At 40.7% G+C, this 13,571-nt stretch overlaps 1 protein-coding gene across 3 annotated transcripts in view; it reads right to left on the reverse strand.

The window, feature by feature from the left end:
• The window catches only part of LOC118900603 (maltase-glucoamylase, intestinal), a 103,216-nt gene that overhangs the window by 29,928 nt on the left and 59,717 nt on the right, over positions 1-13,571 (reverse strand). For all 3 annotated transcript variants that reach the window (XM_036863050.1, XM_036863049.1, XM_036863048.1), the window contains exons 22-31: positions 11,013-11,101; positions 10,316-10,365; positions 9,719-9,886; positions 8,037-8,189; positions 6,637-6,837; positions 4,688-4,842; positions 3,421-3,589; positions 3,048-3,144; positions 2,071-2,183; positions 892-1,017 (exon numbers count right to left, since the gene is read on the reverse strand). In XM_036863050.1, the coding sequence (XP_036718945.1) occupies positions 892-1,017; positions 2,071-2,183; positions 3,048-3,144; positions 3,421-3,589; positions 4,688-4,842; positions 6,637-6,837; positions 8,037-8,189; positions 9,719-9,886; positions 10,316-10,365; positions 11,013-11,101 (1,321 nt within the window). The remainder of the gene's footprint in view (positions 1-891; positions 1,018-2,070; positions 2,184-3,047; positions 3,145-3,420; positions 3,590-4,687; positions 4,843-6,636; positions 6,838-8,036; positions 8,190-9,718; positions 9,887-10,315; positions 10,366-11,012; positions 11,102-13,571) is intronic.

The following is a 13,571-nucleotide window of genomic DNA, read 5'->3' on the forward strand; positions in this document are numbered from 1 at the left end:
AAGTGCTTTGTGAAGGGCCAGTATAAGGAGCGACTGTGGTTACCATCCCCATCCCCAGAGGCTGCCCCTGGTATCAGTGGCTCAGAAAAAATAACATAATGTAAACTACCCGGTACTAATACAACATGGATAGTAAGCCCATTAAAACAAAACAAACAAAAGCACCTGTAATTGCTTTGGAATAACTAATCCTGGGGGTTATCAGACACAGCTTTCTTATTAAGAATAAAATATTGCATGCTATACTTTCCGTTAGTAGGAACAATCGTAAACAATAGAAAAATCAATAGAATAAAATTAAGTATGTAAACGGTTTATGGGACCAATTCTCTGATTAGTGGACCTCTCTCATCTTCAAGTGAAGGCGGAGTTTGTTTCCATAATTATTTCCTCTGGAAACCAGTCCCAAGATCCCTACATTCAACCAGGAATTAGCTCAAAGCTGTGGGAACACTGGGCTGCAGTGCCAGCAAAGCGTTGGAACTGAGGTTATATCTACACACACAGTGGTCTGACTGAATTTGGGTCAATTTCTTTTAACTAAGCAAAGCTACTCTCTGGGCAACATTTTTACGGTAGCAAGAATGTTTTTGACTAGATGTTGTGAAGTCATGTGAAAGAAACGGAAGCATGATCTAGCAGAAAGAGCCCTCAGGCTGACGCAATGCCCCCCTCCTTTGGCAAATCATTGTGACTCTTCAAGTTGGGGACAATGACACCCACCCCCCTTATATTACTACTGGGCAGGGGTGAGGCTGAGTGTGATACTGTATGAGAAAGTACTTTGTAATTTTATAGAACCTGATAAAAATCAGACAATCTAATCCAGATACAGAGACAAGGGTTGGCCATGCGGCCCCAGAGCCAGTACCCCGCAGACTGACAACGCACATAGGGGATCTGGACAGCCACCATCTCATCATACAAGCTACCAATCTCAGCGTCGTTCTTGTATCCATAGCGACACAGCTGAAACCCCAAGGACCAGTAAGGAACCATCACTGGCCGACCAATCAACTAGAAAATAAACAGAAAATTTAGTCCTTAAAAAGAAGAATCTGGGTTAAAGTTGTACACAAAGTAATAAGAATATTTTTCCAGTGTCCCCCAGTCAGATAATCAACAAATTCAAATCCAGAGAGAAACTAAGAGGATGCAGAGCCACTGAGATAACTTGGAGAAAGCTTCCTGCTGGACTTGACCTCTCTCCCTAGGAGTTTTGGAAAACCTGATTTTACTCTGATTCCTAGTGGCAGACCAGCTTACTGGTTAAGAACACGAAATTCAGAAGCAAAATACCAAAATGCCTGGGTAACCATACGGGATCCAGTCTCTGCTGGCTACGTGACTCTGGGCAAAAGTGAAATAACCTCTTCTATATCTGTTTCTTCACTTGTAAATTGAGGATAATAATATATTTGTTTCATAGTGTTTTTGTGAAGACTGAATGAGTTAACGTATGTAAAGTGCTCTGACATGCAACAAGTAATATATCAGTGACATATAGTAAGTTTTATGTCTGTGTTTGTTGCTGCTGCCAAAGCAACTGTTGGGACCACTATGACCACAACCACTACCACAACCCTCACCACCACAATCACCACCCTCACTGCCACCACTCTCACCACCACCACCATCACCACCATCGCCACTATTACCACTGTCACTGCCACCACCCTCACTGCCACCACCACCATTACTGCCATCACCATCATCACCACCACCATTACTACCATCGCCATCATCACCACAACAACCCTCACCACCACAATCACCACCCTCACTGCCACCACCATCATCACCACCATCATCACCACCACCACCATCACCACCATCGCCACTATTACCACTGTCACTGCCAACTACCACCAGTGGCACCACTACTATTGATACTTCTGCTATTCTGCAATGCCCTGAGAGGCTACGAATATAATGGTTATCAGGATGTAGTTATTGTTCCTTATTCTATAGCCTACCTGTCTCCCAGAAAGACCAAAAATTCTAGTTATCATCTAAGAACTACAGAATGTGTTGTATAAATACTTGGTAACCAGTTGAATTCCCTCCTACCTCAGTGTACTGCTGAGTGACAAGCTCTGGAGTTGGCCCCAAGAAGACATAGAAGTCCAGAATTCCTCCTGTGGTACGGTATGTCAAGGCAGGCAAGGGCTGGAATGTCACATCTGGAAATGTAGGAAAATACCAATCAATATGGAAACCTTCAAGTGAGAAATTACCCCTGAAATTCATACATTCTCCCTCTTCCTATGCCTCCTTATTGTAGCGTACTGAGAGAAGGTATTTTGTACTATACCTACACAGAATTTAAGAAGTTAAGTGAAGGTCTGCAGGGTAATCTGCGCCTGGATTTTCTTCCCTTTCATGCACTTATTACCTTATTATATGTTTTGTCCTTCTGCTCTTTAAAAATTGTTATTATCATTTTTATTTCAGAATAGTTTAAAACTTACAAGAAGTTGCAAAAGTAGCACTAAGAGTTCTCTTGGACAATTCACCCAGCTTCCCCCAATGACAACTTCTTACATAACCATTGTACATTGTCAAAACCAGGAAACTGATGTTGATACAATACTATTAGCTCAGATAGAGGGCATATTCAGATTTCACCAGTTTTCACAAGCATGCTTTTTAACCCCACTTCCTGATTTTCCACCCCCTTTCCAATATACCACGCAACTTTTCTTTATACCCTCGTACCCCCAGAGCGAGTGCTCTGACCCACGGCTTCATCACTAATTCAAATTATATTAGTGGCTCCCACTGGCTGACCTCCAGGATACTTGGGACTTGCTTGGTTTTGCTACCCCTTCTTACGTTGTTTATGCCAAATAAGAGTTAATTCTTATTACTACACGCTACTGAACTGAAATAAACAGAAAGGCTAAAGAGAATGAAGAAAAAAAATAAAAAGCACTCTCCACAAGATAATAATTTTGACTTCAGGGGCAACATGATCAAACACATTCTAAAGTTCCTCAAGGATGATTGATTCACAAAAATAAGGGGAGATGAGAGCATCATCTTACCCATGGCGTTGCTGTTTAGCAGGAGCACCCCATGGGCATTGCCATCCTCCTCCAGTGCCATGTAGTATGGGTGGACACCATAGGAATTCTTCTTGTACTGGGAGAGTCATGGGGAGAAGTGGCAGGAGGTTAGAAGACAAAGGGTGAAAAAAGACAGAGACTGAGAACGAAACTCAACAAATTGATTGGTAAGGTGTGTCTAGTCTTCTCTGTGAAATAAACACATAAGAAACAAAGAAACCCAAGAATTGGCCCACTTGCCTAAAAGCAGAATGTGACCATCCAAGTTGAGTGCTGGAAAGATGAAACATGAAGCATACACAGTGTGGGTGGACAGAGGCAAAGACACAGATCCCAAATGCTCTGCCCTTACCCCCGGGGGTTGGTCTCGGGAAAACATTCCCCACGTGTTCCAGTTCAAGTCTCTTCGAAAAGCTGTGTGCTCAGTTTCCCCAAAGCCATAGAGGTACTGGGAGGGGAGGCGCGTGGAGATGCGGATGAACATGTCGTTGAAGGTGAAGCCAAGGAGCTGAGAGTCCCAACTGCAACACAAAAGGGTATGTGTGCAAAAGAAACGGGCTGTTCTAATAGCTTCAAGCAACTGACTTCTCAGGGAAATTGAACTCTTGATTTCCTCCTCCCACCCAGAACCCCCTGTTGACCTCCCACACAAAACATAAAGTCTATACAATTAAAATAATCATAGACTCCCTTGCTATCCAAGCCCAGGAGCCAGTTCTTTCTTCTGTTTTCCTCTATCACTACCTCCTTCTAGTGGTCCCTCCAGAATGCCAAATCCAATCTGTCTCACCATCTCAGCTGCCACCGCTTCACAGCAGGCCTAGTTTCCACCCTTGCCCCACTATAGTCCATTTTCTACACAGCATCCAGAATGATTATTTTTTTAAGCATCTCACATCATGTCAAGCCCTGTTTGCAATTCTTCAGTGATTCTCATCGAAACATCTTGTGACGTCTTCAAGGCCATTCCTGATCTCAAGCCACCTGGACCCCAGCCTCATCTCCCCCCACTCACCTCCTTACTTACGACACTACTGCCACCACACTGGACTTTTCCCCCTGAATAAGGCAGGTTTGCTCCTGTCTCTTGGTCTGTGCACTGACGACGCAATTTGCTTGAAGTGCTCTCACTCCTCCCCATCTCCATGCGGGAGGCTGCACCTGCTCATCCAGGTCCTACTTCAAATGTCACCTCCTTGGAGAGACCGCCTCTGACCACAGTATCAAAAGCAGTAACCTCCCCATAATTATCAATTACCCTGTTCTTTTTCCTGCATAGCGGTTGTCACTATCTAAACCTCTACATCTTTTAACTTAAATTATTTTTGTTATTTCCTTAGTATTTTCTGTCATAAAAAGAGAGAGCTCATCTTCTATAACCACGTACTATGGAGAAGGCACCTCATAAACATTTGTTGAATGAATCCCTAGGTACCTGCAGCTGCCTCAGGAATTATTCCCAGGGCACTAAAGATTTCTCATAAGAACAGAAGGAAATCACTTGTTCATGAATCTGGAAATGGACAGTGTGTTGCTATGAGCAGTATATCTCCAAGGACAATGGACCTGGCAATGATACAGGTAATCATCAATTCCAAGTCAGACTAAGAGCCATTTACATTACGGTGCCTGTACTCTTCCGGCGAATTTCAATCCCAAAAGGATTCTTCTTAATGAGGACATCATAGAGTCGACTCTCAGAGGTGCTGGATGGAACCCTGGGTATGTTGAGAGGGACTGGAACTTCATACCGGTTGTTGTTGGGATCATAAATCTAGGACCAGAGGAAATAGATTTTAGGCAAGTATAGTTGTCTTGAAACCTATACTCTTAGAAGAAACTTGATGTCTTTGACAAAGAGTCTGAACGCTACATTTGTCTTCTTTAAGCTCATGATACTGGAAATTGAATTAACAAATCAAAGAACAATGTCACATTTACCACCTTGATCTGAGTCCGTCATATCTCATTTTTAAAGCCTGTTTTACAGAAACACATTCCTTTGATATTGGTTCTACCTTGGGAAATCAGTCTGGAATTTATGAATATATTCTTTATTACTTTGTGTGTGGTGTGTGGGTGTGTGAGTGTATGTGAATACCTGAAAACATTTCTGAACTGAAAAAAAAAATCCCCCCCAAAAAACGTGAACTCTACTTGATTAAAATAATCATAGATGTCCTTGTTAAAAATGGGGTCTAATTTGATTCACTGAGTACCTACTATATTCTTACCTGATACTGTACTAGACACAAGGATTACTAAACTGAGTAAGACACAGTTATTGCTTTTAAGAAGTCCACATACTAATGGAAAGTGAAAGAGAGGTGCCCACACTCCCTGAGTGATACGTGTTAATGTAGAGCTATACAGAAGTATTGTGAGGTTATAGGAAAGGAAATGCCTAACAATGTTTCTGGAAGACTGAGACAGTTTCATGAGGGAAAAGGCTGAGTCTTAAAAAGCTTTTCAGTCATTAAACAAGCACAGAATGAAAATCAAGTGCTTCCTGGCAGAGACATAAATGCAAAGGCACAGAGAATTAAAAGAAAGAGGCAAATATTTTGAGAGGCTACTATATAACCAGGAGGTAGAATAGGAAAGAATTAAACCTGGAAACTTGATCAAGTTCATTTATTTCAAACCCATTAGGCGCCTACCACATGCCAGTGTTAGAGTGAGGATAGCAAGATAAAATAGTATCATCCCGACATTAGAAGATGTGAAAGAGCTCATCGTCCAGGTTGATATCAGATTGTCAAGAACATTTCAAGCAATGCCACACTGGCCTGAGTCTTTCATCTACTCTCTCAATAAACTTTTGAGAACTTACTATCTCCTAAGCTTTGTGTTACATTTCAGGAGCACAGAGATGAAGGGACAAATTCCTGTCCTTGAGAAACTTACAATTCAATAGTGAAAAAGATATCAAAAACAGCCCATCGCTTGTCCTGAGGTGTAATTAAATCATGGGAGAGAAAGAGATCAGTACACTCCTTGTAGGTATTTCACGTACCCCAAATTCAGTGTTCAGAACTGAACTCATCATTTTATTTTGCCTAAGCTCAAACCTTTTCAGTTTTCCCATCACAGTTAATGTCACCACCATCCATATAGAGACACAAGCTAGAAACATGGTAATCGTCTTGATGCTTCTCTCTCCCTCATAGACTACTTGTAATTAATCACCAGATCCCATAATGCTTACTTCTCATTCTCTCGAAGATGTCCACTTCTCCATCTCCTTTCTGTACCTGGTTTAAGCTCAGTCCCTCATCTGGATTTCCTAACTGGTAGCCTCCTAACTTGTCTCTCCTTTTTCACTCTTGTCCTCCTAACCACTTTCCTTACAGTAGACACAGTAATCGTTTCAAAGGGCAATTTAGAACAGGTGTCACTGTTCCATCAATGGTCTCCAATTACTCTTGGGATAATGATCTAGCATATTGTAGCATGGCTAACTTAGAAGAGCAGACTGATTTCAGGGTTCTGTAACCTTGACTAGCAAATAATAATGGAAGTGAAACGTGCCAAGTAAGTACTTGACACGTATACTGTAAACACATACCTTAAACTGCAGCATGTTATCCTTATGGTAGGTCACATTCAGACGGAGGGAGTTCACGGGTACGGAGGGCAAAGAGTAGGCATACGGAGAAGACTTTAAGGAGAGGACAGCTGTGGCCCCATGTAAGTCATACTGAACATCACTGACAGAGTATAGATCATTGACAAAATAGCAAAAAGGGACTCCAGGAGAACCGGATACCTGAAAAGTAAAGCCAAATCCAGCTCAGCATGAGTTCTAAGATTATCAAATATAAAGGGGCTAGAAAAGGCAATTTGCAGGGAGATAAAGATAAAACCAGTCATTTTTTTATATACTCTTTGGTAGTGACGTAAGTTTTCATTCCTGGTCTCCATGTAAAATATTTGTAAAAAAAATTCCCACTCCCATCCCTACCTATTCTTCATATCCAGATAAAAACTCAGGTTACTTTGGAAGTCTGTCCTTTCTATGGATTTTAAGTAGTGATATAGGCACTGGTGCTATGCTTGTGAAATTGTAGATTAAGTGTAGAGGATTTTACAAAATTACAATGAGGTACCACCTCACACTGTGAGGAATGGCCTCACAGGAATGGCCATCATTAAAAAGTCTACAAATAACAAATGCTGGAGAGGGTATGAAGAAAAGGGAACCCTCCTACACTGTTGGTGGGAATGTAAATTGGTGCGGCCACTGTGGAAAACAGTATGGAGGTTGCTCAAAAAACTAAAAATAGAGTTGACATATGATCCAGCAATCCCACTCCTGGGCATATACCCAGACAAAACTACAATTCAAAAAGATACATGCACCCCTATGTTCATAGCTGCACTATTCACAATAGCCAGGACATAGAAACAGCCTAAATGTCCATCAACAGATGAATGGATAAAGATGTGGTACATATATGCAATGGAATACTACACAGCCATAAAAAAGACTGAAATAATGCCATTTGCAGCAACATCGATGCACCCAGGGATTATCGTACTGAGTGAAGTCAGACAGAGAAAGACAAATACCATATGATATCACTTATATGTGGAATCTAAACTATGACACAAATGAACCTATCTACAAAACAGAAACAGAGTCACAGACATAAAGAACAGACTTGCGGTTGTCAAGGGGGAGGGGGTGGGGGAGGGATGGATTGGGAGTTTGGGGCTAGCAGATGCAAGCTGTTATATAGAAGATGGATAAACAACAAGGTCCTACTCTATAGCACAGGGAACTATATTCAATATCCTGTGATAAACCATAATGGAAAAGAATATAAAAAAGATTGTATATATGTATAACTGAATCGCTTTTCTGTATAGCAGAAATTAACACAACATTGTAAATAAACTATACTTCAATTTAAACAAAAAAGAGTAGAGGATTTTAATGTACATTAACACCATCACTATGGTTACCTCCCAGACACAGCCCCGGGCAGTACAGTTTTCTGCAGAAGCACCGTTCTCATCAGGATAACAGTCTATTTTTTCTGCATCCCTTATCTTCACATCCCACTCCACCGTGTATATTCCTCCCAGGACAAGATCAATTTCTGTGATAAGGGCCACCTGTAAGAATGGGAAAGTATCAAGCAAATGTATCCTCTTGCACTGTGTATCCTTGCACTGTGGCTAAGTGCAAGTCCACTGGTCAAGTATTTCTTTCTTGATTTAAGGGCCTGCCCCTCCCTTCCCTTCACCTTCACCTTTCCCTTTTTCTTCCAGCTTCTTCTTCTTTGTTTATTTTTATTTGTTCTCTAACAAGGCTAGAGTGACTGGAATTAAGCCACCATTTCCAATCACAAGAGAAGAAAAGACCTCAACCCTGACAACCTTGAGCCACTGAACCAATGCCAGCAACTGACCACTTCCTAAACATCCAATCCCATAAGGGAAAAAAATCCCAATTTGTTTAAACTACCATTCTGCTGAGTTTCCTGTCACTTGCAGCTGAACAAATCTCTACCAGATGTACCATCTTTCAAGGTCCAGCTCTAGCCCTGATGTCTCCAAAGGTTTGCTCAATGACTCCGTTAAGCTTTGAACATGAAATTGGGCAGAATATACATTAACATTTCCTAGAGGTAGGGTTGGGTTGACTGTCCCCTTCCCAATAGTTTCACGTGTTTCTCCACCACCTAAATTCAAACAATAAAAGAGTTCCTTTGGTTGTATATTTATTAATATATTTATCAAACATTTAATTAGTTTATTTTTATATGTGCATCTTTCAAATGGCTTGCACTTTGCTGTACACACAACTAGCCATATAATACTTTATTTCTAACTTTATAATGTACGCATCCTCAAGGTATGTTGTGAGGACAAAATGTCAAATGCAACCAATATATCATTATAGTAGAAGATTAAATTTACTTATTTTCTCCAAATTTGGACAGTCCCTCACAAACCACGCTGACCCAGCAGCTGCCAAACTCGGATCATTTGGAGCACCTGTAGCAAGCAGTGTTGGGGGAAAGGATTCCTCATAACACTAAGATTTCAGAGGAGCTGATTACAGCCTATCCAGGAACTTCAGTCCTCATTAAAAGTGAGGAAAAATTATTTTATTATTATCACCTAACCAAGTGAGTAGCCATTAGCTAAGCTTATCCAATTCTTTGACTTAAAATATTTCCTAAAAATGTATGTGTTGGAGTGAGAATCTATATAGCCCAATACAGTAAAAAAAAAAAAAAAAGCACCTCAAAATTTTAATTAATGGGAATCCCACCTCCCACCTCAACCCTTCTAGTATCAATCAATCAGCAGCTTTCAGACCCAGTTTTCCTCTAATCCTGTTCCCGACACTCCTGACTTTGCTCTTCTTCTGTTCCAGTCAGAGGACAGAAGACTGAGGGACAGATAAGGGAATAAAGATAAAGGACCAGTTTACCTCCTCCCATGTCTCAGCAGCTCCTTTGTTAATCCCAGCTCTGGCCCACTCTTTATTTTTTTCTGTCCTAACCCTCTGACTCCCCACCCCAGTCTTCAGAGTGTGCTCTGGTCCTTCAGAAACCCACGCAACCTTGGCAAGAAGGAACATCATAAGCGATGAAGAATTCTTTACAAACTATCTCAACAAAATGGGGTTTTACCTGGAGGTTAGAATCATAAGTGACATTAGGAGAAACTTGAATTTCGACACCATTGTGTTTCACTGTAACATTGGTAGGTTCCTGGGTCCCAAGGATTTTAATCTCTTTAAATGCTAAATTATTGGGGTCTGTGTAGGTTGACTGCAAAATCTTCACATCCAAGCAGTTCTGCAAAACAGTTAAGTACAAAGATGTGCCTTAAATACACAGATTCTCAAATCACTCCAATTCTTCATCCTAGACCGGATACTCAAAACCACTCCGAATGGCTCTTAGCTGTCTCTACTAATGTGTGCTCAAGTACAAACTTATTTTTCCCCTGAGGGGGGTGGAAAAAGGAGAGAGAGAGAAACATACATACAGAGAGAGAAATTTTTTTAAACTTCATTTAAAAAGACTGCTTTGACTTATCCATATCATTGCCTCTTTTTACTAACATGAATGATTCAATTATTAGGTGTTAAGTCATAAACTGAAATGTGGTCACCTATTGTCATAAATGAAGCTACAAATATAATTACACACATACACAAACACATATGAGCTAATGGTCAGACAGAAGCCCACACTTAAGATTCATAAAAATATACTACTCACTTGGGTGACGGAGAACTCGCAAAAGAGGTAAACTTTATTGGCCACAGTATCTGAAAGTGAGATTAAAACAAGTCAGACTCTGGTCTGCCCACTACAAAAGAACAGATTTCATCCTGGCACTCCTTGAAGCTACATGTTGAGAATGACAAGATTAGAGAGAGAGTTTGCAAGGCCAAGACACTGTTTTCCCTTTTTCCTTCCTACCTTAACCTTGAAAAGGTTCCCTTCCAAGTGCTTCCAAGGCATAAGCCTCAAGTGAAGCTATTTCCTAAGCTTGAGCCACAAGAATCGTTTATGTATTGGAGACAGATTAAGAAGCATGGCTAGATTCGGGTGCACTAGAAAGGTGTCTTCTCACTGCCTGACTAGTACAGGTAGGTTTTACACATCATCCACGTTTGTTCATAAGTATTTGGAGGGAGGATGTGTGCACTGAATGGCAGAAACAGTCTAGAAAACATTTCTTTCAGGTGCCCTTTGATAATAAAATGAGAGCCTATATATGCAGCTGGCCAGTCGGAGAATTCTAAGAGGTAGAGATGTGTTTTCCTTCCACCTGTGGTCCAACTACCACTATTCCTGAACAGCACAACCGAAATCAAAATTCTTCTCTCGAGTGATTAATGTTACTGGGCCTGGTGAGATTTCTCCCACCGCTGAATGACCAGCAGGAGTAACTGGGCAACATTGTGCTCACCTTTCGTTTCCCCATCATCCCAGAAAAGTTCGCCTTTTGCTTCTTTGTTGTCATCCAGGGCAATGATAAGACCAAGAGGGTTCCTTCGACTGTGAGAAACAAGATTTGTGTGAGAGGCAAAGACTTGGGACTCAAAGAATTTTGCTAAATGAGCTGTGAAGGATTCTATCAGATTTCAAATCGGACAGGTTACTAGCAGCAGACGGCTCTGCTTTTCTTCAGGCACAAAGGCAAAATCAACAGGGGCATCACTTTCTAGAATGGGTAATGTCACAGGCGAGAGCACCACTCCAAACATTAGCAATAAACATCTATGAAGGAGGCAAGAATTTAATCACCAGAATCACTGCAATAGCTGCAATAAAACCTGCTGATGCTATTATTATTTTGAATACAGACTATCAGAAGAGAAAGAAATCCGAGACAGTAATTGGCTCAGCCTAACCATTTTACAGCTGATACATGCAGGAGAAGTATTAACTGCAGTCAGGGGGATATATTTGTTCCCTGCCTAAGAACCATGTTGACTCAGAAAGCAAGAAAATACAATAAGGTCCATCTATATATTGGCAATTTTCCTAATTTGATTATTTATTATTAGTTCATTTCGAGAGAGAAAAAGAAAACATTCTAATTATCTGCTTTATAACCCAGAATATAAAACAGAAAACACTACTCAAAAGATGCTGAAATAGATGCACATAAAGGGAGAAAGAAGGAGCAACTGCATTTAAATCTCTCCTTATTTCACCCCTCTTCTAGACCGCCTCCCGATTTCCTACTCCTGTTGCATCCCTCACACCCCCTATTATATTCTTTCATAGGTCAGCCTTCCACTGTGCCCTGTGCAAGCCAGGTTCCAATGTCAACAAAATCACCTGCTTTCACTTAACATGCATGTACTGAGTAGCTTTCATTGCTAGGAAGTCTAAGAGATACAAAAACAAATAGACCAGAACTACATTGATGACCTTAAATATTTTAAGAAAGATTAAACATATTCACCAAATAGTCAAAACAGAAAGTAAAGAGTGGCACAAAAGTTAAAATCCTTATAGGAGTCCATAGTGACACTTCGAGTGGTATGGTGGCCTAGATATTCTGGAGGACACTGCATACTCTTAAGGACTCACCCACTGAAATACTACTTGGCCTTAGATAAATTAAACACATGATCCTTGAAGGGTGCTAATGTGAAACCCAAGTTGACAGCAGTCCTGGCTTGCAACCAAAGAGCAGGCTAATCACCTCTGGGGGAATGAGACCTATTTGGATCCTTGAGATCACCACATTTGAAAAACCAAAAAATTACTAAATACACGAGGTAACAAGCCAACATGAAAGAAAGTTGGCAAAAACAACTAACAATAGATTTAGATTCCACTAAGGATTTTAGATAATAGAATTTTCAGTTACAAAGTATAGAATAACTATGACTGAAATACTTAACAATATTAAAGGAAAAAAAGTATTAAAAAATGACCAGAAAGTTGGAAGTGGCAGCACACCCTCAGCTGGAATTGTTGGGGAAGATTTCTCGCAGATGAAATCAGAGTGTAATTTGGGAGATGATTAAGAATGTATCAGGCATAGAATGCTGAAAAGGGTAATAGGTGCTGAAGGCCACATGCAGAGAAACAGACGAGTATGTTTGGAGAATAACAAGATCTTTGGCATGGCTGTCCTACAGGTGTGTAGTAAGGTGTGTCAGGAGACACAGGTTAACTTGAAACCAGATTATGACTGGCCTTGAACGACCTACTAATGATAGAATTTAGACTTTAACCTGGGAAGCAACAAATTGAGATCTTCACTTTGGAAAGACAATTTTGGTATCAGTGTGCAGAACAGCATGAAGTTGAATAGTTAGAGAAAAAGAAACCAGGTGGTATTTGGATATATAAGTATTTTCCATCAGTATCACAAAAGTTTAAATTTGAAAAATTATGGCAGTAAGGAAGGTTCAAAAGAAAAAGATTTCTAACCTCCAAAAAACTCCATCTATTAAAAGCAAATAAGCTAATACATTTAGAGACACAGATGTGAATGTGTGCCTCTTTAGTACAGATGGAGTCTATAATTTGAGCATCAAAGAATCGTCAAGGAGAAACGAGTGACATGAAGGAGATTTGAAGTGCACAGGAAGCAATTTTTGAACCCCGTTTTGCATCAAAAGAAAGAAATGGCTCAGTGGGAAGAAAGAAACAGGAAATTGAGATTATAGGGGCGTGGAAAGTGGACCCCACTCCCTAGAAATGAGAATGAAGAGTCGAGTGCATAGCATGGTAGAATGATGGTCTGATCAAGGCAGGTGGAGTGATCAACAGACCCGTTTGCCTGGAATTGACATGTTTCCCAAAACATGAGACTTTCAGGACTAAAACTGACATATTCCTAGGAAAACTAGGAAGGTTCACCACCCTCGCAGTCAGTATGTTTCGAGGGGAAAGTCGGGGGGGTTAAGGAAGGACAGGATTAAGGTCTTTCAAAATCCATTTGGATGCAGCTCTAAATCACAGCTTCCCCAGAAGAGGCCCACAGAAATCCAGGGAACAGAGT

This window comes from Balaenoptera musculus, chromosome 9, assembly GCF_009873245.2.
Source record: "Balaenoptera musculus isolate JJ_BM4_2016_0621 chromosome 9, mBalMus1.pri.v3, whole genome shotgun sequence".
Taxonomy (NCBI): Eukaryota; Metazoa; Chordata; class Mammalia; order Artiodactyla; family Balaenopteridae; genus Balaenoptera; species Balaenoptera musculus.